Here is a 22,986-nt window from a genome sequence, read left to right as displayed (position 1 = left end):
CTGGTTTGTGAGTTGATTTTGTCAGAAACTTTATATGTTGGCAGGAGTTGCATTGGGCAGACTCCATAGTCTAATAAGGGGACGCCACGTAAAGCTTCAGATTAAACTCAAGGAGCTGAGGCTGGCAGCCACACTCTCAAGGTGCAGGTGATGCCCACTGAATTAGCACATGTCATGGTGGGACTATTTGCACGTCGAGGTCCCCCAGGCCACCCCAATAACTCACACTTCACACATCAATTTTTGTTTAAGGTTTTTGGCATGAATTTGGCCACAACTTTATTTAAATACACACACGTGAGTGGTTGCTTAGGCATTGGTTACGACTATCTGTCCTTGCCCCAGGGACAGAACTGACTTCCGGATTCCAGCGGAAGCCAGTCAGTGAGAACCATATTGGGGAGAAATGAAGCTGGACATCAGTCCCCCATCTCTCACCCTCATGCCCCCTGGGGCTTGCACGGCCCAAGTCCAATGCCAGGGACTAGGACGAAAGGGATGGCAAGCCCCTGGATTCCTTTAACGGAATTCCCTTTCAGCACCACCATTGGAGGGGTAGGCACTTACTCCTCCACCAACCAATTTTAACCAATGCCTAACCGCCAACCTTACAAGTTGTGACAATTTGCTACGCAGTAGGCAAAAACCGAATGGCAACAGTCAATCAGCCAAATGGACAAAATTCCTACCAGGCCCCTGCCCCAAGGCAGACGACCCCATGACAGGCATAGCAAGTTCAGAGGACAACGAACCCCCCCCCCCTTTTCAGGGAGGGTGGGCGGGTGATCCAGTGCACGCAGCCCAAGAGAAGGCCCCAGGCTGCAAGCCCTGTATTTAAGACCTCTGACCCCTCCCACACTTTAGCAACATAACATTCTCCCCAGGAACACTCCTTGCCCAATCACAGCATGTGGTCAATTTGCCCAACAACAGTGGCCTTTTTGGCCCCCACCGCAACACGTGCTCTCTATTATGGAGAACACGCTTTGCCCTGCAGCTCCTTCCTGCTGCCCAGCTGGCAGCCTGTGGGAGAGACACTGAATGCCAATGCATTCCTATTGCTGTGGAGCAACTGCCTTCTTATTTTGCTTGTGGCCTTTACAGAGGTATGTGAATAGCCACTATAGGGCAGCAGCATGCAATACCTTTGTTCTGATCCAGCAGGGTCATTGTGTTCTAGCCTGAAAAATAATTTGACAGTTTTCTGAAGGATAGCATCTAGTGTAGCATCCTGCTTCCCACAGTTGCTAACCAGATACCTCTGAAAAGCCCAGACCTGAGGACTACCCCCTTTTTGATGCTATTTCGGTAAGAAATGATAACCCACTTTGGTAGTAGCCAAAAAATTATTTCAAAAGCAAAGTATCCGTAGTGATGAGTATACAGAAACCACTTTCCCGGTCTGTGATACTAGAGAGAAACCATCTTGTATGCAAACATTTATACTTATATATTGAGAACAGAATTTACTTTGCCACTGGCATAAACTTTACTTTTATTCCTACAATTCTGAACAATTCTACAATCACCTGATGGCATGCATCTTATTTTTTACATGAGAATATTGTTATAGAACCCTCTGTTGCTCTATGTACATCACAATATACCAGGCAGAATGAAATCTATCTCAATTGACAGCAGGGTTGTGAATGTTATTTTCAGTTCCATGTTGAGGGTGCTAGTCTTTGGCTTTTGTTGAACCAGAAATCAACAACCCTAACAGGAAAGAGAAAATAAAATTCACAGCTCTTATTCCACTATAGAGCAATTTCACAAGGACTGATATGAAACTTCTTGAATTGGGATAAGATCTGTGAAAACCAAGCATCTTCACATGTTACAAACAAAACAAACTATATTTCCCTTGATAATTGCCATTTAGATTGCTCTTCTGGACATTTTCTAAATGGATTTTTTTGCCCTTGGCAGCTAAGACAGTTGGTACCAGGAGTAAAATATGCTAACTAGATCAATGCTCTGGAAGCTGAATATTCTGTGATGCTTAAAATATATACAGGGGATTACCTGCTAGTAAAGAATTGTTACTATACTAACGAAGTGGCGTCAAATCCTTTAGCATGTTAAGGGCATACTCCAGGTATGTGTTTATGGCTAGCACGTGTGCTACTCTGTACACGGGCGAAAATAAATTGAAATACAGTGATACAATGCTATAGGGAGGAATGTACATTAGGGGCGATATTTTCGAACATGGTGGTTATAGTTGGTTGTCAGTTCAAAATATTTAATTACCAAGGATGCTGTGTTGAAATTACCAAAGGTGATACGGAGGCTTTTGCTATGCAAGGCATGCTGCAACATGTCAGGCCACAATACAATGTGGTCCAGAGAAGGTTGAATTGCTTGCTGCCTCATGAACAGTAGAACTTGGGAAATGAGGTGTCCGGAGAATAGGAGGCGGGGCGTAGGAAGGGGTGGGGTGGGGGTGGTCCGACCTAGGTGCCCTCACCGATGGAGGTGACATTCGGCACACCACCTGCCCGTGACTCCCAAGCCTACCCCAAGCCGTCGGGGTAAGGGGGCAGCTGTGCTGCTTTGCCGACGGCATTCCCCCCTTTCCCCCTTCGTTCTGACAGCCTGGGGGAGGCTTGGGAGTCGCTGGCAGGCAGTGCACCGAATGTCCACCATGGGCAGCTCATTCCACCCCTGGCTGCAGGGCATGCACGCTGCTCTGGGCACCCGAATGGCTATCCCATGCCTGGGAGGCACCCTCTGCATCACGCCTCCCTCGGGAGCATGCCCACCCTGGGCAGCGCAGGCATATGCTCTGCCGCTGACAGGAGGGGGGTAGTTGAAAAGTGATAAGTCCTCCCATCTCCCTCTTCTTGCCTCGTACTTCATTAGCAACAGCCCATTGACTGGTGTGTGTACAGCCATCAACACCCACTGTTGTAACAGACTGGGAAATAGGGGAAAGGCACAAGTAGGTGTACCACTTGCACACACACCCAGCCATCTCTTCTTCCATCCTTACCCCCTCAGTTAAAGTTTCTTCCTCACACACAAAGAGTCTCTAGATGCTTTTTACTATAGGAGCATTTTGTGTTGTGTTGTTTATTTTATACCACCCTTGTAGAACCCATGTACCACACAGGGCAGCTAGTGAGATATAGTTGCCCAGTAGGGCACCTCTTCAGTGTAGGAAACCAGGGGTGCATGGGAAAATGCTCCGATTTTGATTGGAGTAACCATGCTAGGAAAAAGGATATTATTCACTTGCTTGGTTGCTAAATTTGTATCCTGCCTTTGCACCAGATGGTGTTCCACTGTTTCTCCTATCAAACTTTGTCCTGCAGGCTCCCTACTAGTTCGCCTCCACCTATGTATTCAAAGGGATATCAGAGAGGGAGACTTACATGTCTCCCATTCATCCACCTAAGGACTGCAGCCTTCTGCAATGATGACCAGAGCGGAAAGAGGGGTTGGATCAGCCTTAAATAGTACCTGCCCGCCTCCCAAAGGAAGACACTAACCTAAGTATATTTCCTCTAAGAGAGGGTGGGACAAATTCACTGCCAAGAGTGTGAAGGCAATTCTTAAAAGCCTGCAGTGTCAAGTCAATATTCATGGCCTGAAAATGACAGATTTAGTAAGAAATTTATTATTTTATTGTTTGCTCTGTTGCAAACAATAAAAAATATATTTTTAATTAATTAAATTGCCTTGATAAATAGATTAAATACTGATAATTTTTTCCTTCAGTATACTGAGTTTATTTCAAATATTTGACATCCTGCTATTACTCTCTAGGAAGGTCAGTGTAACATTACCATGTTGCATCTAACAAATTAATAAAGGACAGTTAACACCTATTACACTTGAGGGTGAGGGCTGTGAAACTAAGCAGAAGAAAACTAATAATATGCAGCTTTTAACAGTGCAAGAAATGGACAGTCGGATGTTTTAGAATATCACTTGCTGGTTGTTTTATCTGTACGTTTGTTATTCCAAGCTAAATTCCAGCTCTGAGCATGCAAAAGGTGTATTAAAATTGGACATGGCTGAATATGTTTCTTACTTGATCTTTAAGTGGGTACCATTTACATGAACAGAGAACACAATTTTGTGATTCATCCAGAGGCACTAAAAGCAGTGTTAAAGCACTGTTAATAAAAATTTAAGATTACAAGTTAATTAGTATGTACATAATTTGGCTCTAGTGTTACCACATAGGTCTAAAATGCAATGTGGAATTCTAATTGGTTGGTTGTTAGAGACATTTAAATAGTTGGAGAGGAGGCAAGAAAAGTGTTGGTGGTTTTTTTTGTTTAACAAAAGGAGTGTCCCCAAAGCTTTGTTACACTAGGTACATTGAAACCTACTTGCTGACAACTATGGACCTTAAAAAGAAGACGTTTAATGTCATTTATTTCTTTAGTGAGAGAGAAACACTGTAGAGATTAAAAGCCTTATTCATTAAAAATGCATTTGCAAGTTAAGTAGGTTTTTCATGATGTGCATAGAAAAGTGTGGAATGTGCTTCTTAGGCAGAGGCAAACTTTGGTAATTCATTACAACTTTCCAAACTTAAAAGCAGTGTGTCATTTATAATTCACTGGCGGGATGCTCAACACAAACACAGCAAGACAGGCACAAGACACAAAGTCTTTTAATTTTTTTTTGGGGGGGGGGGTCAAGTGTGTAAAGCTGAAGGTGCACAAGTTAAGTTGCAGGCTGGCTGTATTGAAGATCCAACACTGATATCAAAGTGAGTGGAATTGATTTGACAACCGCCTGTTGTAATCTTCTGTTATCATAATAAACTAGCCATCAGCGATAAATGTGCACTAGCCTTTGGAAAGATGATATGATAAACTATTAAACCTGTAGAAAAAGCTCAACCTTTCTTAGAATCACAGGAAGCTGCCTCATACAGAATCAGACCAATAATCCATCTAGTTTAGTATTGTCCACATTGACTGGCAGCTGCTCTCCAGAAGCCACCCCAGCCCTTCTTGAAGATGTTGGGGATTGAAACTGGGACCTTCTGCAAGCAAAGCAGGTGTCCTACCCTTTCTCAATTCCAACCTGTGGCAAAGGTGGGGAGAAGCTGGCTGTTTATCTCACCACTATATGTGTGTGTGCATACTCGCTCATGCAAGCATGCATGAAATGCCACATCTTTCCTAAGCAACATTTTATGCACTTTTTAAAATCTGTTGTTGAGTTTGGCAATACAGGGCAGAAGAAAGACAAAACAATGAATTACAAATTTCAACCTTCTTTTAAACTATGTGGCAATGGATACTGTCAGACAAAGAGACTGAAGCAGGTAGTACTTTAGTCTGTGCTGTCATAGTAAAGCTGCACATTTCTAAAAACAGCGGCAACAATGAGGAGGTAAAAAAACACACACCTCTGAATTAAAAGGGGAAAGAAGGAGCAGGAAGAGAAAGGCTATAAATAGAAGTGACAGCCGGGAAGAGTACATTATGACGACTGTAATGGAAGGAAAGTTTTCCAGTGTTTGCCCCTTAAGCAGCGTTGGAATGCTGGTCAGTTGATCACCTACTATTATTTGTAGGTGATAGGCTATGGTAGAGGGATTCCGGCAGACACTGTCACTCAACAACTGAGCTGAGAGACAGCTGAGGAATAGGAGGTGGGAGTGTCAGATGAAAAGGATGCTGAAAGCATCCTGCAAGAAATAAGAGGGCAGGGTGCATGGATACCAGCAGTGAGTAGCATCCTGGGCCAATGAAAGAGAAATACAGGCAAGGAAACCAGACCAAGGGAAGGAGGAGAAGGAGGTGGATGGAAAAGAGGGTGAGCAACAAAGGGGATTTGGTCTGCCACAGGAAGGACAGCAAGGAGGGAGAAGAGGAATAGGATAGAAAGATTAAGGGTTGTCATCCCTGGTGGCAAGGCAGAAAGAGGGAGGGGCGAAAAAGACAGGAGAGGGCAATGCTCCAGGAGTGTCAGAAGAACGGTGTATGGGAAGGCAGGAGTGAAAACATTGTCTATAAAACAGAACAGAACGGAGCAAGACAGCACTATGGGCCTTTCCTCTTAAAAACACCTCACAAGTGCCTCTGTTTACAAGCAAAGGAAGGTGTCGATATTTTACCATATTAAATTCAATTGATGTGTTCTAATCAGTTTTACTCAGATAAGATCCATTAAAAGGAATGAACATATCTAAGCTATGGCCATTAATTTCTGTGGATCATTTATATGTAAAAAATAGCTGAATACCACCCAGTACTTGTTTTTGTTTTGTTTAGTCCATTGGGCAGTCATAATTTATATCATTATTTTTAATATTACAGTTTACATACAGTTTGCTACACTAAAAACAGCACAGCACCAGCCCTTTCCTTAAAAGTAAGCAGCCCTAATAGAGACGTTTCAAAGGCCTGATTGCAGCAAGCTGCTTATTCTGTAGGCTTACCCTATCTGTACTTAAAAACTATCATAGAAACAATTTTTAAAATATATTTTTAGACAACTGAAGTGTTACTCCACATTTTTTAATTTTGCATATTTCATCCACCTCTCCTTATTGTAAGGTCCAATGGCTATAAATTTGCCTTTTGTATAAATTACCTGTTACATAACAGCTGCTTTCAGGAAACATGATAAAATATTATTTATTTTTGATAGGAACCTATGTGAGCCTTGGCCTGGTGCACCTTCTTCAGCGTGGCCTTGAGAAGAAGATCAGAAGCTTCTGCTTTCATTTTTTTTCAGTATCCACAGATCCACATTTTGTCCAAATCTTAACTAAGGTTTATTTAATTAAGCAAGCTTCGTAGCCCATGTTTTGAATTTGGCTTGCTCCAAACAAATCATAGCTAAGATTAACCAGTTGCTCAGTTTTTGACAACGTAGCAAGCTGTGATCAATCAAATTGGAAATGAAAAATTCTGAATACATCCTTCCATCTGCAATCACGCTTACTATTGTAACTCAAAGATAGGCACATACTTTCATCTAAGTATATTCATTTTATCTCACTGGAATTATATCATACAATCCGTTGTATAGCCACAACTACACGAATCAGCACAGGCATAGATCCCTTGCCCATCCCTCCCTTGTGCCTGGCTTTCAAGCAATACAGATTGCAAACTGAAGTGCCATGGTGGAGAGTGGTGGCCGGATGAGTACAATAAAGCAAACATGGATTTTCAGTTGGAGAGTTACCTGCACCTGCCTTGCATGTGTACAACAGGCAGATCAGAGGCAAGAAAAGAGGGAGGCTCCATTGAGCCCTATGCCAGTCTCAAACTCTGTCCATTCAAGGGTAGACTGTGATCCATGTCTGTTCCTTTTCATATTTTGGATATACAGTATATGGAAATATATTCCAACACTGCCCATGGATTTAGGACAGACAGTTGGGGACCTATGTAAGGAAAGTATAGTTACCTTTCCCCTATACAGAATTTTTCCTGTACCTACAGCTGTAATGTGTTTATGTACAGGGTTATAAAGGGTTGAGGTAAGCCAAGTGCAGGCACAAGTGATGAGGAAAATATGGACCTTCTTCATTGTTCTGAAGGAAAGAGGGTTGGGGAGCTTTTGTGGTAGGGTGGTTCTGCTAGACTGACAGGATTGCAATACATTTCTGAAGCTTTTTGCGATTCTCGTAGCTTATTTCATATCCTGTTTCTTTGATTAGTTACAAACCAACATCCTCACATGATGGAAATCTGTGGTTTCTGTGAAAAAGTCATAATTACTCCTTCTGTGATGCACTCACAGTGAAATATTATGGGGTTTGCAGTTGTGATCATTACAGTATGTCATTTGCACCTGAAATTTTGTCCGTTCACAACAGAAGTAAAAAATGGTAACTATAACATTCCCTCCGCTTTTTGTATTCTGTAACTAAATTTTACTTTAGGCAGAATTTACTGTACTTATAGTCTGCTTTTTTTCCATAAAATATGTTTAGGGGTACTCTCATTTTCCTACTCATATTGAAATACTGCCCCTCAATGTGGCCAAACTTAGATTCACAAAATGTTTAGGGGTATGCGTCCCCCAGCGTCCCCCCAGAAAAAAGGCACTGCTTATCCCTTGCCTTCAAAGAATTCATTAACAACTTGAACTTCTTTCAAATGTATAGAATATCTCCTTTGGAGTAATATCTGGAGTTACAGATGTTGGATTAGCATAATTAATTTAACAATCTTTTCACTCTGGCAGATATACAACAAATGGCAGTCGACTGGCTTACTGGGAATTTTTATTTTGTGGATCGTATGAGTGACACAATCTTTGTATGCAACTACAATGGAACTGTATGTGTTATTCTGATCGATCTTGACCTCCACAACCCCAGAGCAGTTGCTGTGGATCCAAGTTTGGGGTGAGTCTTTCAATGATATAATATTTGTTTGTTGTAAGATGCGTATAGGCATGCTAGGTATAAAGAAAATAAAAGCTTCCAATGGATTTCCCCCCTGTGTGTATTCTCATTAGTCTCCATTTTGAATGATCGGTGAATGATAGCACCTCAATCTTTAATCTTTTCTCATTTGGAAAGCCTGCTGGTTATCTGAAGTTAGAACACAACATTTGAGAAGCCTTGCTTTGAATTATAAGTTTTGTTGTTTGCCCTTGCACATAGCATAAGAAAAAGATGAGGAAGAATATTTGGAAGTGAACCTAGTAGCTTGAAATACCCAAAGTAATTACAGTCTTATATTAAACAACCACCTGACCTCTTATATCACACCACAAGCCATTTTTGAAATCCTTTCAAAAGAAGTTTGTAATATTGAAGGGAGACAGCCTTCTGCTCAAATAAAATCATTTAAAAAAATATCCCACTGGAATGTGCTCAGGTGTGTCTAGAGTAACTCCTTGCATCCCAGGCAAGATATTGTTGCGGCTGCTGCAACCTGCACCATAGTTCTCATGGGCACCCAGAAGTCTTTTTTGTGTGTGAGAGGGGGGGGGAGGTACAACTGGAAGGAGAACAAATGTGGTATTTTCTACATAGTTTCTGGTTGGTTTCTGTATCTAAGAGAATGAACGATTGAACTCCATGGACAATTGTTGAATACAAATGATAGCGTTCACAGGTTAGCAGAAGTTTGTTTCTCCTTGCTACTCACAGCCCAAAACTTTTCTGAACATAAGATAACTGATACAGCATGTTTCTATGATATGCCTCCATAACTTGCTTCAGTTGCAACAAATTTTTGCAGAACAATTTAGTTCCTACGTTTCCCTGTCATTTCCAAATCACAGAGGAAATTGAAAAATAACTTTGTTGTCACTGTCTCAAAAAGTCCATTGCTTAAAATTCCAATGTAATTTTTATGGAATATAGATAAGTAAGAGAGATGTCACTGTCAACTTTTTCTTTTAAATGAGGACATTGGAACTTAGTGTGTGCATATGCAATAGTAAGGTACCCTTCTCAATGTGCTTTGGAGCACCAGTTAAAATATTTTGTATCTGTGCTTTTAAAAACTCAGCAGTCAAGAATGTATATCTGTGTTATAGCAACACATTTGCAAACTTTTGGAGAATGAATGCAAAATATTAGGAACCATGTTTTGTCATTTCACCCATCATATCAACAAGTTCATTCATTATCAGCCGCAGCAATAGACACATGGCATAATAATGTAAATGGTGTGGATGCCTGAGTTTTGAAGTGGCTACTTCAACCTTGTTTTATATTAGCCTGTAGATAGTGAAGTCTGTAGTGGCTGGTGGGGAACATCTTACAATATCATAAGACTCTGTTCAATAAAAAGGAGAATATTTACTACAGAAGCAGCTTGTCATCCATATGTGGACTTTTGTCACTCTTTACTTAACGCCTGATTGAATATTAAGATGAATAATCACATGGGTTTAATTTTGACAAGAACAGCTTGCGTGCAAACTTTGCAAAGGAAGCTGTATGATTCTAGAATAGAGCTGCTTTTGTGTACTCAGCAGATGGTAAGCTTGACTAGATCTGACTGAAGTGATGTTTCAAAAGAAATTAGTCGAAGTTGTATTTAAACTGATTTGTTTAGTAATTCTCTTAACAATGAATGGGATATTTTCAAACCACCTAGCTCCTTTTTCACGTGTATTTATTTATGCAATATATTTGGGTTTTACTTTATGTAATTTAAACTAGTAATTCTGGTCTGTTAGTGGATGTTGAAGTGTAGTCTTTAGATTCCAGATATTGACCTGTGGTTATAAAAATGATGGTTAATGGTATACCCCTTTTAAGACACAAAAGTGAAAAAGATAAGCATTTCAATATATGTATATTGTAGCTTCTTCTGCTACTACATTTTACCTCACCTCTTCTCTTTTTCCAAGTTCTTATTTTTCATATGAATTCATTATTACCTAACCACCAAAGCAGAATTTCTGCTTGAGTATATTGAGTTATTATGTCCTTACCTGTTTCATAATGATACTGGTTTTATTTAATTCTTTATTAGGTTTTTTAATAAAACTTCATCATAAGAGTGCATTGCAAGTGAAGCATGAAATGAATGGGGCATATAAATATGTGCATAACACTTTAATAAAGTTGCCTACATTCATCAGCCTTGTACATTTAATTACAAAATATGTACATTTTTATATTTAGCAAGTTAAACTGGGTGTTCCCATAAGGTATTATATACACACTCTTACGGGATATCTTCTGCTATTAATGTATTCAGGACCATCATCTTTTTATATTAATAGTAAACCACACTTAGCAAATGTGAGCTTTATTTATTAGTAATCGGTATTGCAAGAAACGAATTGCCCTCTTGAACCAACTCGATCTATTCCATTACTGGATCCCATTGACAGTGGTTTGTATTTGTCAGGGTAGGGCCTAGCATACACATAGCCATATGTTGACATCTCATTGTCCTGTTTGAGTCAGGGAACCCAGGATATGAGCCAATTGGTCCACCAAGGCAGCCCAACTGCCTCTCTAGGTTTACTGACACTTTCTTCTGTTCTTTTCAGGCAAAGTCTGTGCTTTAAAGCTCTGTGTCTGAGCACCCTCTCATTTGTGCTCTAAACTAGAGCGTTCTCTGTAAAAACTCGCAAGTTAAAGCAGAATCAGAGAAAATGGCAATCCACAGAAAACCTGAATTGCCATTTGTTGTGCTTCAGCTTTAAAGAGCGGGTTTTTTTAGTCTGTAACTATTGCTGCAAAGGAATGAACTGATTTCTAGGACTGGGCCGTGATCACCACCACTGCCACTTGTACAGCTTCCAGGAGGATTTTTAGTATCCTGGCCGCTGCTGATCCCAGCTGTGATCCACTGCTGCGGCCCACAGGCACGATCAGTGAAATCAAATAAAAAATGGAATTTTTTACAATCCCAGGGTGAAGATCTAAAACTACTTTTTTTAAAAAAAAGAAGAATAAATAAAAAGACAATAATTTATAAGAGGGTTAAAATGGAGTGAGATAGAATATGCTAAACCAAGCTAAGCACTCCCATGCAGGTTTCTATATGGCAGTGCTCTATGAGGGGATACAAGTTTTGAAAGCCACTTACTACACAAATGGGCCATATTACAGAGATAATCTGCCTGCTGCCATCAGCAACCACCTCCTAACCTTATTGAGCTTCCTCCACATTGAGGTGTGTGAGAGAGTGGGGGGGGGGGGAGAGATTGATTTGAGTTAGTCTTCCAAAAAGCTTGGCTCTTGTTCTTAGGAAACTGTCAAGGCCTCCATCCTGTCAAATCTCTTAGCAAGGCTTGAGAGGCATTATAGGTAGGCATTGACTTTGAAGCTGTAGCATTGCTGTGGTTTTGCTATCCAAAAATCTTCAAGGAAGTTTTTTTTAAAAAAAAAAAGAAAAGAAACTCATTCTGAAATGGAAATTTGTTCTCATTCAAGGATTAAATAAATTACATTTTGCTTTAGGGAAATAATATTCTCAGGGCCTTTTTTGATCAAGGCTTTCTGTTAGCACTTTCAAGTGTTAGTCATTTCCAGTGATGAATATGTCCATTTCCACATAATGGAAGGATAGGGGAAAGCTAGATTTGCTGCTAGGTAAAACGGAGAAACGCTGTCAGCTGCTGGAAAGAAAAATGGATAAGAAAAGAAAGGGTTGGCAGTGCAGTGATTGTAGTAATCTGGAGACATTTTCTTTCAATAGACATTGAGGTTGGAATTTGGAGATCATCCCTGGAGAATGGTGTGAAGGGGTGGAGTCTTGCTGGCTTAGAAGGCTCCAGACTAAAACCAGGATTTGTTGTAATTGCTACTTTACAAAGTCACCATGTTAACTCTTTTCTGAATATATTGAATCCAAGCTTACAGGTTGTAAGCTGGGCTAGACAGGGAGGGGATCTCTAATGTTTCTGACAGTGACACCACATGCGTAACCCATTGGACAAAGCAAAAGATGTGTGGCAGTTGCATTTCATGTACAAAATATGTGCTCTAACAATTTAGACCAACAGAATACACAAGCAGTTGAAATGCTTTTTGAAGTAGTATAAGTCTAGTTGGTTAAGCTCCTGGGGTTAACCCTAGCATTTTGAAAGGTTCCATAGAGAAAGATAAATCTGACAAATCATGTATGTGTATGATATTTTTTATGACATATTGCTAAAGCATTTGGGATGAACCTTTGGATTTGTGTTTTTGCTCCCATAATTCATTGTCAGAATGACAACGTAGTGCCCAAATCAATTTTCTAGACTCCCCAAGCTGGAATAAATGAAACAGAATATCTTTTTCAGTCTGCTTTGGCACTGAATTTATCAGATTTTTATATGTACAGTGGTACCTTGGTTTTAGAATAGCTTTGTTTATGAACCAATTGGAAATAGAACACTGCAAACCTGGAAATAGGTGTTCTGGTTTGTGAACTTTGCATTGGAAGCGGAACATGTTCCGCTTCCTGTTGAGTGTGTTCCGTTTGTAAATTGAGTCCCCCGCTGCTAATCAGAGGCTTTCTGTTGAGTCTGTTGGCTTTTGAGTCCCGAGCACCCTCACAACAAAGAGGTGATATTTGGAGCTTTTGTTTTTGCCATTGTTCTTGCGTTTTTGTTTGTGTGGCTTTTTCGTGGTTTTTTTTACAGTGACTTGTTCTTCGTTTTATGGGACTGACTTGTGACTTTGGCTTCTTACTACATTTTTGTGACTTGTGACTGTGTGAAACCCAGTTCAGCTACTGGTTGATTGTGTGACTGGATAAATGGATAAAAGCCCCCCATCTAAACAATGACTATCATCACTGCATGTAAGAATTTATTATTATTATTATTATTATTATCATCTACAGTACTGTCTTATTTATTTTATTATTTTACATTATTATTACATGACCTGGAAGCTGTACGCCGATTCCCTCGGCCAATAAAGCGAGATCATAGAATCATAGAATCATAGAGTTGGAAGAGACCACAAGGGCCATCGAGTCCAACCCCCTGCCAAGCAGGAAACACCATCAGAGCACTCCTGACATATGGTTGCCAAGCCTCTGCTTAAAGACCTCCAAAGAAGGAGACTCCACCACACTCCTTGGCAGCAAATTCCACTGTCGAACAGCTCTTACTGTCAGGAAGTTCTTCCTAATGTTTAGGTGGAATCTTCTTTCTTGTAGTTTGGATCCATTGCTCCGTGTCCGCTTCTCTGGAGCAGCAGAAAACAACCTTGCTCCCTCCTCTATGTGACATCCTTTTATATATTTGAACATGGCTATCATATCACCCCTTAACCTCCTCTTCTCCAGGCTAAACATGCCCAGCTCCCTTAGCCGTTCCTCATAAGGCATCGTTTCCAGGCCTTTGACCATTTTGGTTGCCCTCCTCTGGACACGTTCCAGTTTGTCAGTGTCCTCCTTGAACTGTGGTGCCCAGAACTGGACACAGTACTCCAGGTGAGGTCGGACCAGAGCAGAATACAGTGGCACTATTACTTCCCTTGATCTAGATGCTATACTCCTATTAATGCAGCCCAGAATTGCATTGGCTTTTTTAGCTGCCGCGTCACACTGTTGGCTCATGTCAAGTTTGTGGTCAACCAAGACTCCTAGATCCTTTTCACATGTACTGCTCTCAAGCCAGGTGTCACCCATCTTGTATTTGTGCCCCTCATTTTTTTTGCCCAAGTGCAATACTTTACATTTCTCCCTGTTAAAATTCATCTTGTTTGTTTTGGCCCAGTTCTCTAATCTGTCAAGGTCGTTTTGAAGTGTGATCCTGTCCTCTGGGGTGTTAGCCACCCCTCCCAGTTTGGTGTCATCTGCAAATTTGATCAGGATGCCCTTGAGTCCATCATCCAAGTCGTTGATAAAGATGTTGAATAAGACCGGGCCCAAGACAGAACCCTGTGGCACCCCACTAGTCACTCTTCTCCAGAATGAAGAGGAACCATTGATGAGCACCCTTTGGGTTCAGTCAGTCAGCCAGTTACAAATCCACTGAGTGGTAGCATAGTCAAGACCGCATTTTACCAGCTTCTTTACAAGAATATCATGGGGCACCTTGTCAAATGCCTTGCTGAAATCAAGGTAGGCTACATCCACTGCGTTCCCTTCATCTACCAGGCTTGTAATTCTGTCAAAAAACGAGATCAGGTTAGTCTGACATGACTTATTTTTCAGAAATCCATGCTGACTATTGGTGATCACAGCATTCCTTTCTAGGTGCTCACAGACTGTTTGCTTAATGATCTGCTCCAGAATCTTCCCTAGTATTGATGTCAGACTGACTGGGCGGTAATTATTTGGGTCCTCTCTTTCCCCCTTTTTGAAAATAGGGACAACATTTGCCCTCCTCCAGTCTGCCGGGACTTCGCCTGTTCTCCAGGAATTCTCAAAGATGACTGCCAGTGGTTCTGAGATCACATCTGCCAGTTCTTTTAATACTCTTGGATGCAGTTCATCTGGCCCTGGAGACTTGAATACATCTAAACTAGCCAAGTATTCTTGTACTATCTCCTTAGTTATTCTGGGCTGTGTTTCCTTTGCTGAATCATTTGCTTCAAATTCTTCAGGCAGGTCGGGCATTGTTTTCTTTATCGGAGAAGACTGAGGCAAAGAAGGCATTGAGGAGTTCAGCCCTTTCTGTGTCCCCTGTTTGCATTTCACCATCTTCTCCTCTGAGTGACCCCACTGTTTCTTTGTTCTTCCTTTTGCTACGAACATACCCATAAAAGCCTTTTTTGTTGCTTTTAACCTCTCTAGCAAGCCTGAGTTCATTCTGTGCTTTAGCTTTTCTGACTTTGTGTCTACACGTGCTGGCTATTTGTTTGAATTCCTCTTTGGTGGTTTCCCCCCTTTTCCATTTTTTGTACGCATCCTTTTTTAATCTTAACTCAGTTAAAAGTTCTTTAGATAGCCACCCTGGCTTCTTTAGGCACCTTCCATGTTTCCGTCTCATTGGTATTGCCTGACGTTGTGCTTTTACTATCTCCCTCTTAACAAACTCCCAGCCATCATGAACTCCCTTTCCTTTTAGTATTACTGTCCATGGGATCTCACCCAGCACTTCCCTAAGTTTTATGAAGTCGGCTTTCTTAAAGTCAATAAATTGAGTCCTAGTATGCTTGGCTGCTCCTTTCCGCTGTATAGTAAACTTCAGAAGAGCATGATCACTCGCGCCTAATGATCCTTCCACTTCTACCCCACTAACCAGGTCATCAACATTGGTTAGGACCAGATCTAAAATGGCTGTTCCTCTTGTTGCATCTCCCACTTTCTGGACAATGAAGTTGTCTGCAAGGCCAGTGAGGAATCTGTTTGACCTTATGCTCTTGGCTGAGTTTGACATCCAACAAATATCCGGGTAATTGAAGTCCCCCATTACTACTATCTCCCTTCCTTTTGCATGCTTGGCCATCTGTTCCAGGAAGGCATCATCTTTGTCCTCCGTTTGGCTTGGGGATCTATAGTAAACTCCCACAATGAGGTCACTGTTATTCTTCTCTCCCTTAATTTTGACCCAAATGCTCTCACTTTGGCTTTGAGGTTCTAAATCTTGGATCTCTTCACAGGTATACACATCCCTGACATATAACGCCACTCCTCCTCCTTTCTTGTCTGGTCTGTTTCTCTGAAATAGATTGTATCCCCCCATTATTACATTCCAATCGTGGGACTTATCCCACCAGGTTTCAGTGATGCCTATTATGTCATATTTAGTTTGCTGTACCAAGAGCTCAAGCTCATCTTGTTTATTTCCCATGCTTTGCGCATTAGTGTACAGACATTGAAGTCCATTAATCATTCCCCCGTGTCTCTTATTTAAAGATTTTTTCCTCCCACCACTAGGTCTGCGTGCTGTTTGCTCCATTTGGTCTATGACATTTGGATGATCATCTTCATCAATTGATAGACTCCTACCTTCAGGAGCACTGTCTCCCTCCCCCACATTAGTCAGTTTAAAGCCCTCCTGATGAGGTTTCTGAGATTTTTGGCAAAAACATTTCTCCCAACCGTTGTGAGGTGCAGCCCATCGCTTGCCAGAAGTCCATCTTCAAGAAACTGCAGTCCGTGATCTAAGAATCCAAACGGTTCCTGTTTACACCATTTGCGAAGCCAGCTGTTCACTTCCACTATTTTTCCCTCTCTCCCTGGGCCACGTCGTTCAACTGGGAGGACAGATGAGATGACAATTTGTGCACTTAATTGCTTCAATTTCCTGCCCAGAGCCTCGTAGTCTCTTTTGATCTTCTGGAGGCTATTGCTTGCAGTGTCATTGGTTCCCACATGAACCAAGAGGAAGGGGTATTTGTCAGTGGGTTTTATGATTCCTTGCAGTCGTTCAGTTACATCTTGGATCTTAGCCCCGGGGAGACAGCACACTTCCCGAGACATCTTGTCAGGCCCACAGATCACTGCTTCTGTTCCCCTCAGTAGGGAATCCCCTATCACCACTACACACCTCCTCTTAGGTTTGGTCGGGGTTCTTCCATGAGCTGTCCGTTCCAAGGTCGCCTGCACATTCCCTGAGGACTGACTTTGCTGCTCGTCTTCATATACCTGATTGACTGTAATGAGGGAGAGATCCTCAAATGGATTCTGCTCTTCGTCTTCCATGCTAGGGGAGAGGACCTCAAAGCGATTGTGTATTTCTAAACAATCAGAGCGAACCCTGTTTCTCCATATATCTGGCTCCTGTGTTGGTGAACTAGCCTCCTTCTCAGGGGAGTCCCCTGTCTCCTCCTTGGTGGAGACGGTGTGCTCTGTTGCTTCCAAGAAGAGCTCCAGCTCTCTAATTCTTTGGAGCGTGCCGCAATGAGTGCCGCAACTCCAGAGATGAGATGAGTGCCGCAACTCCAGAGTCAGTCACAACTGGACCTAATGGTCAGGGGTCCCTTTACCTTTACCTTTACATTGATTATTGCTTTCATTTTATGGATCAGTGGTCTAATTAGATAGTAAAATTTATGTTAAATTGCTATTTTAGGGTTTGTTTTTAAAAGTCTGGAACGGATTAATCCATTTTGCATTACTTTCTATGGGAAAACACACCTTGGTTTTAGAACGCTTTGGTTTTGGAACAGACTTCCAGAACGGATTAAGTTTGGGACCTAAGGTACCACTGTACACAATGTTTTTTCTATTAAAAAAACCCATACCCCTCATTAATAGACCTCATGTAGCAAACCCACCACCTAATATCACCAATTAATAATGTGGCGGATCCACTCCCGCTAACTGCCCCCAATTAAATATACTTCACAGTACACCAATTACATGAATTTCTGCAATTTACAACAGATTATCTAGTGAGGGACTTGTATGAGGGAAAACTTAATGGTTTAGAGTCTCAGGCAGGAGTTGATCAAACAAACAAGAAAAGTTTTGTTAAACAAAAAGAAGTGTATGAAACAAAGTGGGTCAGGAAATGTGTTTTTTCAAGTCGAAGTTAACTTATTTACTTTAACTAACTCTAAGATGTCTCAGGGTTAAACACAATACTATAGGCACAGCTGTTCTTAAACTTCAGTTACTAAAAGCAAGGTGTTACACTTCAGGTGGTGGGTGTTTGGGTTGCTAGAACAGATGGTAAAATGCTCAACTCAGTTTCTGTCACTTAGATATTACAGTTAAATACTTCCTTCACAGCTTAATGCTTTGTTTCATGAGCGAGGGGCACTTCTTCTCAAGTTACCCACTCTTTTAACCATCACACACCTGAGGTCTTCTAAATAGTATAACAGATCACCAGGGGATCACCTCACCCCTTGTTACTGGGTTGGGAGTCTTCTGAAGGAGCGTCTCCACCCCCATCGTTCTGCGCGGACGCTGAGGTCCAGCGCCGAGGGCCTTCTGGTGGTTCCCTCATTGCGAGAAGCAAAGCTGCAGGGAACCAGGCAGAGGGCCTTCTCGGTAGTGGCACCTGCCCTGTGGAACGCCCTCCCACCAGATGTCAAAGCGATAAACAACTACTTGACATTCAGAAGACATCTTAAGTGAAGTTTTTAATGTGTGACATTTTAGTGTATTTTTGGTCTCTGTGGAAGCCGCCCAGAGTGGCTGGGGAAACCCAGCCTGATGGGCAGGGTACACATAATAAATAATAATAATAATAATTCTGTACCTAAAAGAACTCTCCCCTCCTGGCTAGACTCAGACTCAGTGTGTATGTTTAACTTCACTCAGAACCAGTTCTCCTTATTTCACTCCCTACCTCCCATCAAACTATATCTCTTAACGTGAACCTTTGCCCCTTCTCAAAAGCCAAACCCTATCCCTCAACTTAAATCCAATTTAAATCTCTCCCTCAGAAACTGCTCCTTTTATTCTTTCCCCCTCCCAAAGTGCTGCTCCTCCCCACTCTGTGGCTAGCTGACTCTGTAGCCAATCCACGAAAGGCTTTAGCACTCTGGTGGTGTTTCAGAGGAACATTACCAGACTCTAGTCTGGCTCTGCTGTCCAACACATGTGTTTACAAGTTGGACTTCAGATATCCGCAGAGCAGATGCTACAATCCACGTGTCCTTTCATGTGTCACATTAGCCTGTGAATGAACACAATCAAGCTGTTATTACTGCACGTAGAATGCACTAAGTATAATGTGCTTTGTTGCTCTCTCACTAAGGTAATCGTTGGAGGAAGAGATACAGTGGTGCCTCGCAAGACGAAATTAATTGGTTCCGCGAGTTTTGTCGTCTTGCAATTTTTTTTGTCTTGCGAAGCACGGTGTCGGGAAAGTTTTGGAAAAGCTTCAAAAATCACCAAAGTCTTTAAAAACCTCAAAAAAGGCTACCACACCGCGTTCTATGAGTTGCTCCTCGAAGTCAAGTCGCAACTGTATTAACGGTGTTAAGAAAAAGGAAACAAACTTGCAAGACGTTTCCGTCTTGCGAAGCAAGCCCATAGGGAATATCGTCTTGCGAAGCAGCTCAAAAAACAAAAAACCCTTTCATCTAGCGAGTTTTTTGTCTTGCGAGGCATTCGTCTTGCGAGGTACCACTGTATTTCAGAAATCTTCCATCGCATTCCAGACCTGCTAAATACAAAATCTGTTTCCAGACTCTTTAATGCTGGTTTTCTTGACAACAAGTCCTGCTGAACTTAGTAGGGGTTACTCATGAGTAAGTGTGCACAGGAATTCAGCCTAGCCTATAACAGTGCTCTAACACGTGATGGAGCAAGAGTGTCCCTTTGAGAACATACTGAGTACTGTATTTTGCACATTTTACCCTTCGTCCATGGAAGAAGGGGCGGTCCTTCCAAAAATATGAGTATTCCAGGCAGATGCGAACTTTGATATTTCTTGATTTAGGAATGCAAAGTTTCCCATGTGACTAATGAATGAAATCTGAGAGAGTGCATAAATCTAAAAATGACAGCTTACCTGCGACTCCTGGGTGCCTTCGCCAAAATCTATTTATATCTTTAATCAATAAAGTTGAGGCCTATTTCAACCCAGTGCCAATGTCATGTGTCTTACTTCTTCCCTTGGCCTGCCCTGTGCTGGGCTGCACACTTCCTGTGCCTGAGTCCACAAGTAGTTGCTGGACAGCATGGTATGAAATATATATTTGGGGGATCTGAAATGTGCTAACAAAAAGGACTTATGTATGCTAATGCACTGCAAGTTGAAAACTTGTAAATCTTGAGCATTATTGCTCTGATAGTATTTGTTTAAAAAATGCTATTATTCAGACTAAGGATTTTTTTTCTCTTGGTAATGGTTAAATGACAGTAATGCTTAACAGGTTTGCTGCTGGGTAGTTAAGTGATTTGGGCACACAAGTACTATTAATAGTATTAAAGCTTCTGTGGGTAACTGCAACATTCTAGGCCGCTCTCAAAATCAAATTAAGCTTAGAATTTCCTGGACTTTAGCCTGGCTGCAGAAAATGTAATATGTGAAGCACTTCTCCATTTCTAAGAGGTGAATATAAGTAATAATTGGTTTTTTCATATTACATTAAAACATTTATTGGATTTTGTTATTTTTTTAACCTGCTAGACACAGACTCCTTATGCATTTTCCTCTGCCTTAAAAAAAATTCTGCTGGGAAAATGATGTGATATTTCTTCAAATGAAGCAAATATCAGCAGCTTCTTTTATTTCTTTTAAAGAACACAGTTAAAAGAAAACTAAATTCAAAACAATTACTTTACCTCTTAGGCCTTACACAGCTTGCCACTTTATCTTCTTTTTGGATTACTTTCAAGTACAGGACATGTTGCAGAAAGTAAATTGTCCATAACATAGATATCTATGCTACAAAGAGGAGAATGAAATTACATACATATTCAGTTTTGTTTTTGTTTTTGGGTTCCTTTTAGTTCAAAATGTTCTGTGATGCATACACTGGGTTGCAGTTTGGGGCTGGAACAACCCTGTTAGAAGATAAATTAACAAATTGTGAAGGATCAAGTGCTGACCTAAAACTGTGTTTTACAATTATATATTGCATTTCCCACTTCATCAAAATGGAATTGTTAACTGCCCCCACTCTCAGCTCTCTTTACTTGATAAATGGTACTAAGGGACCCTTCTTTTTCTGGGCACAAAGTACAAACTTGAGCTGTCACCACCATTCTCCATCTTCTAAATTAGTATTACTCTCATTCTGCTGCCAGAACTTGTCACTTCTCATGAGACAAATAAGCATTTTATCTGTGTAGTCATACTTATATGTTTGAAAAATAGGACGTACCTGTTTTACAGGAAATGACTGAACAAATAAAATGCTCATGAAAGGACCTCTAATAAATTGCAAAGCGATATGCTTAACAATGGGGAAAATAATTAATGTTTATATATGCACCTGCTAAGGTTTGGCTCTAGACTTTGCCTTGGTCACAGAGAACACCTCCACTGATGGAAATGGGGGGAGGGGCTTTTGTTGTTGTTGACAATTTCCACTCCCCCCTGGGCTCTCAAAAAATCAAATCTGGTGGGATGGGGAATCCTCCAGGACAGTGGTTTCCTAGGTGGGAACTGGCAAACATCACCCTTTCCTTATTCTGCCAACAAGATTCCTCTGATGAACTAAAAAACTTTTTTCAAGAATGGAAGTAGCCCTTCCTTTTTATGGATAGCTAAAGATTGGATTCAGTCCAATTATTTTACTGAGATGGACACAAGTATTCTGTCAAAAACAAAATACTCCACATGAACAGTAATCAATAACAGAGGACATAGATAGATGATAGCTTTCTTCCTGCCTTAGAAATCTATTTCATGATTTACCTCAGCATCCTTTAGTGATGAAAACATGTCTAGTTTTACCAGTCATTAGAGATGAATGATTGGGAAGAGTGTATAAGCAGAGATAACTGAACTGGACCCAGATGAACCTGCCCTTTAGATAAGGAGAACTTGTAGCAAAATGCAAACAAATTTTCTGACATCAGTGATAATGTTATTTATGTCCTATTAAAAAGATAAACCATAGAGCTTAGGGCTTGCCGATCAGAAGGTTGGCGGTTCGAATCCCCGCGATGGGGTGAGCTCCTGTTGCTTGGTCCCTGCTCCTGCCAACCTAGCAGTTCGAAAGCATGAAGTGCAAGTAGATAAATAGGTACCGCTCCTGTGGGAAGGTAAACGGCATTTCCGTGTACTGCTCTGGTTTGCCAGAAGCGGCCTAGTCATGCTGGCCACATGACCCGGAAGCTGTACGCTAGCTCCCTTGGCCAATAAAGCAAGATGAGCGCTGCAACCCCAGAGTCGTCAGCGACTGGACCTAATGGTCAGAGGTCCCTTTACCCTTTACTTTTAAAAAGATATTAATTGGCTGAACTTAAAGTTAGGAGTGATCAACAAATTCATTGTAGAAGACAGATGAAAGAACCAACTCCAGTAGCACAGTAAGCAGCAGAATGAGTGTCTGACATGCCAGGCTCCTGGCTGAAGCCTTCCAGCACCTGACATCACCCCTTAGTTCTTTCCTCAGTTCACACATACAGTGAAGTGGCATGACCTCTTAAGTGCATATGTTTCAATGTAAGCCAATAGTTTACCACACCTTGTCAAAGGTACATTAAAAGGAGTCTGTGAGAAGCCACATGGCCAACACACATTGGGCTTTATTTAAAAGAGGGGTACAAGAAGTTAAAATAAAATACAAAAAGTACAAGTTCTCAATATAAAAAAGCATTCCCACAAAGCTTAAGAACAATAAAACCATTTTTACTGATGTACTACCAATTAATAGTCCATAGACTGGGTCATACCCCAGGTAAATCCTTCTTAAACAGAAATATCTTCAGTAGGTGTCTAAACATCATGACATTAGACACCTGTTTAATTTCAGCTAGTAATTGATTCCAGAGGGCTGGAACTGCTCACCTCTGGGAATGTGGTACTCTCAACAGGGCCCCATCTAAGAAGTGCAGTTGCCAGCCAGATTTATATGGGTCAAGGCAGTCCATTATGTAGCCTGGCCCCAAGTTGCTCATGGCTTCAAATGCTAAAAGCAAAACCTAGCACCTCTCCTTGTAGCATATTAATAGCCAGTGCAGCTCCCTTAGCAAAAGTGTTACATGGGTGGAATCTACACAGACATAAAAGCAGTTTTCTTTTGTTTTTTAAAAAACTGTTCTTAAAAATACA

At 41.3% G+C, this 22,986-nt stretch overlaps 1 protein-coding gene across 3 annotated transcripts in view; it reads left to right on the top strand.

The window, feature by feature from the left end:
• Nucleotides 1-22,986, top strand: part of LRP1B (LDL receptor related protein 1B) — a 776,343-nt gene that overhangs the window by 464,246 nt on the left and 289,111 nt on the right. For all 3 annotated transcript variants that reach the window (XM_081004634.1, XM_081004635.1, XM_081004633.1), the window contains one exon: nt 8,176-8,338. In XM_081004634.1, the coding sequence (XP_080860760.1) occupies nt 8,176-8,338 (163 nt within the window). The remainder of the gene's footprint in view (nt 1-8,175; nt 8,339-22,986) is intronic.

The sequence above is a fragment of the Podarcis pityusensis genome, assembly GCF_964106645.2.
Source record: "Podarcis pityusensis genome assembly, chromosome: 1".
Taxonomy (NCBI): domain Eukaryota; kingdom Metazoa; phylum Chordata; class Lepidosauria; order Squamata; family Lacertidae; genus Podarcis; species Podarcis pityusensis.
This window is presented reverse-complemented; position numbering and strand designations above follow the sequence as displayed.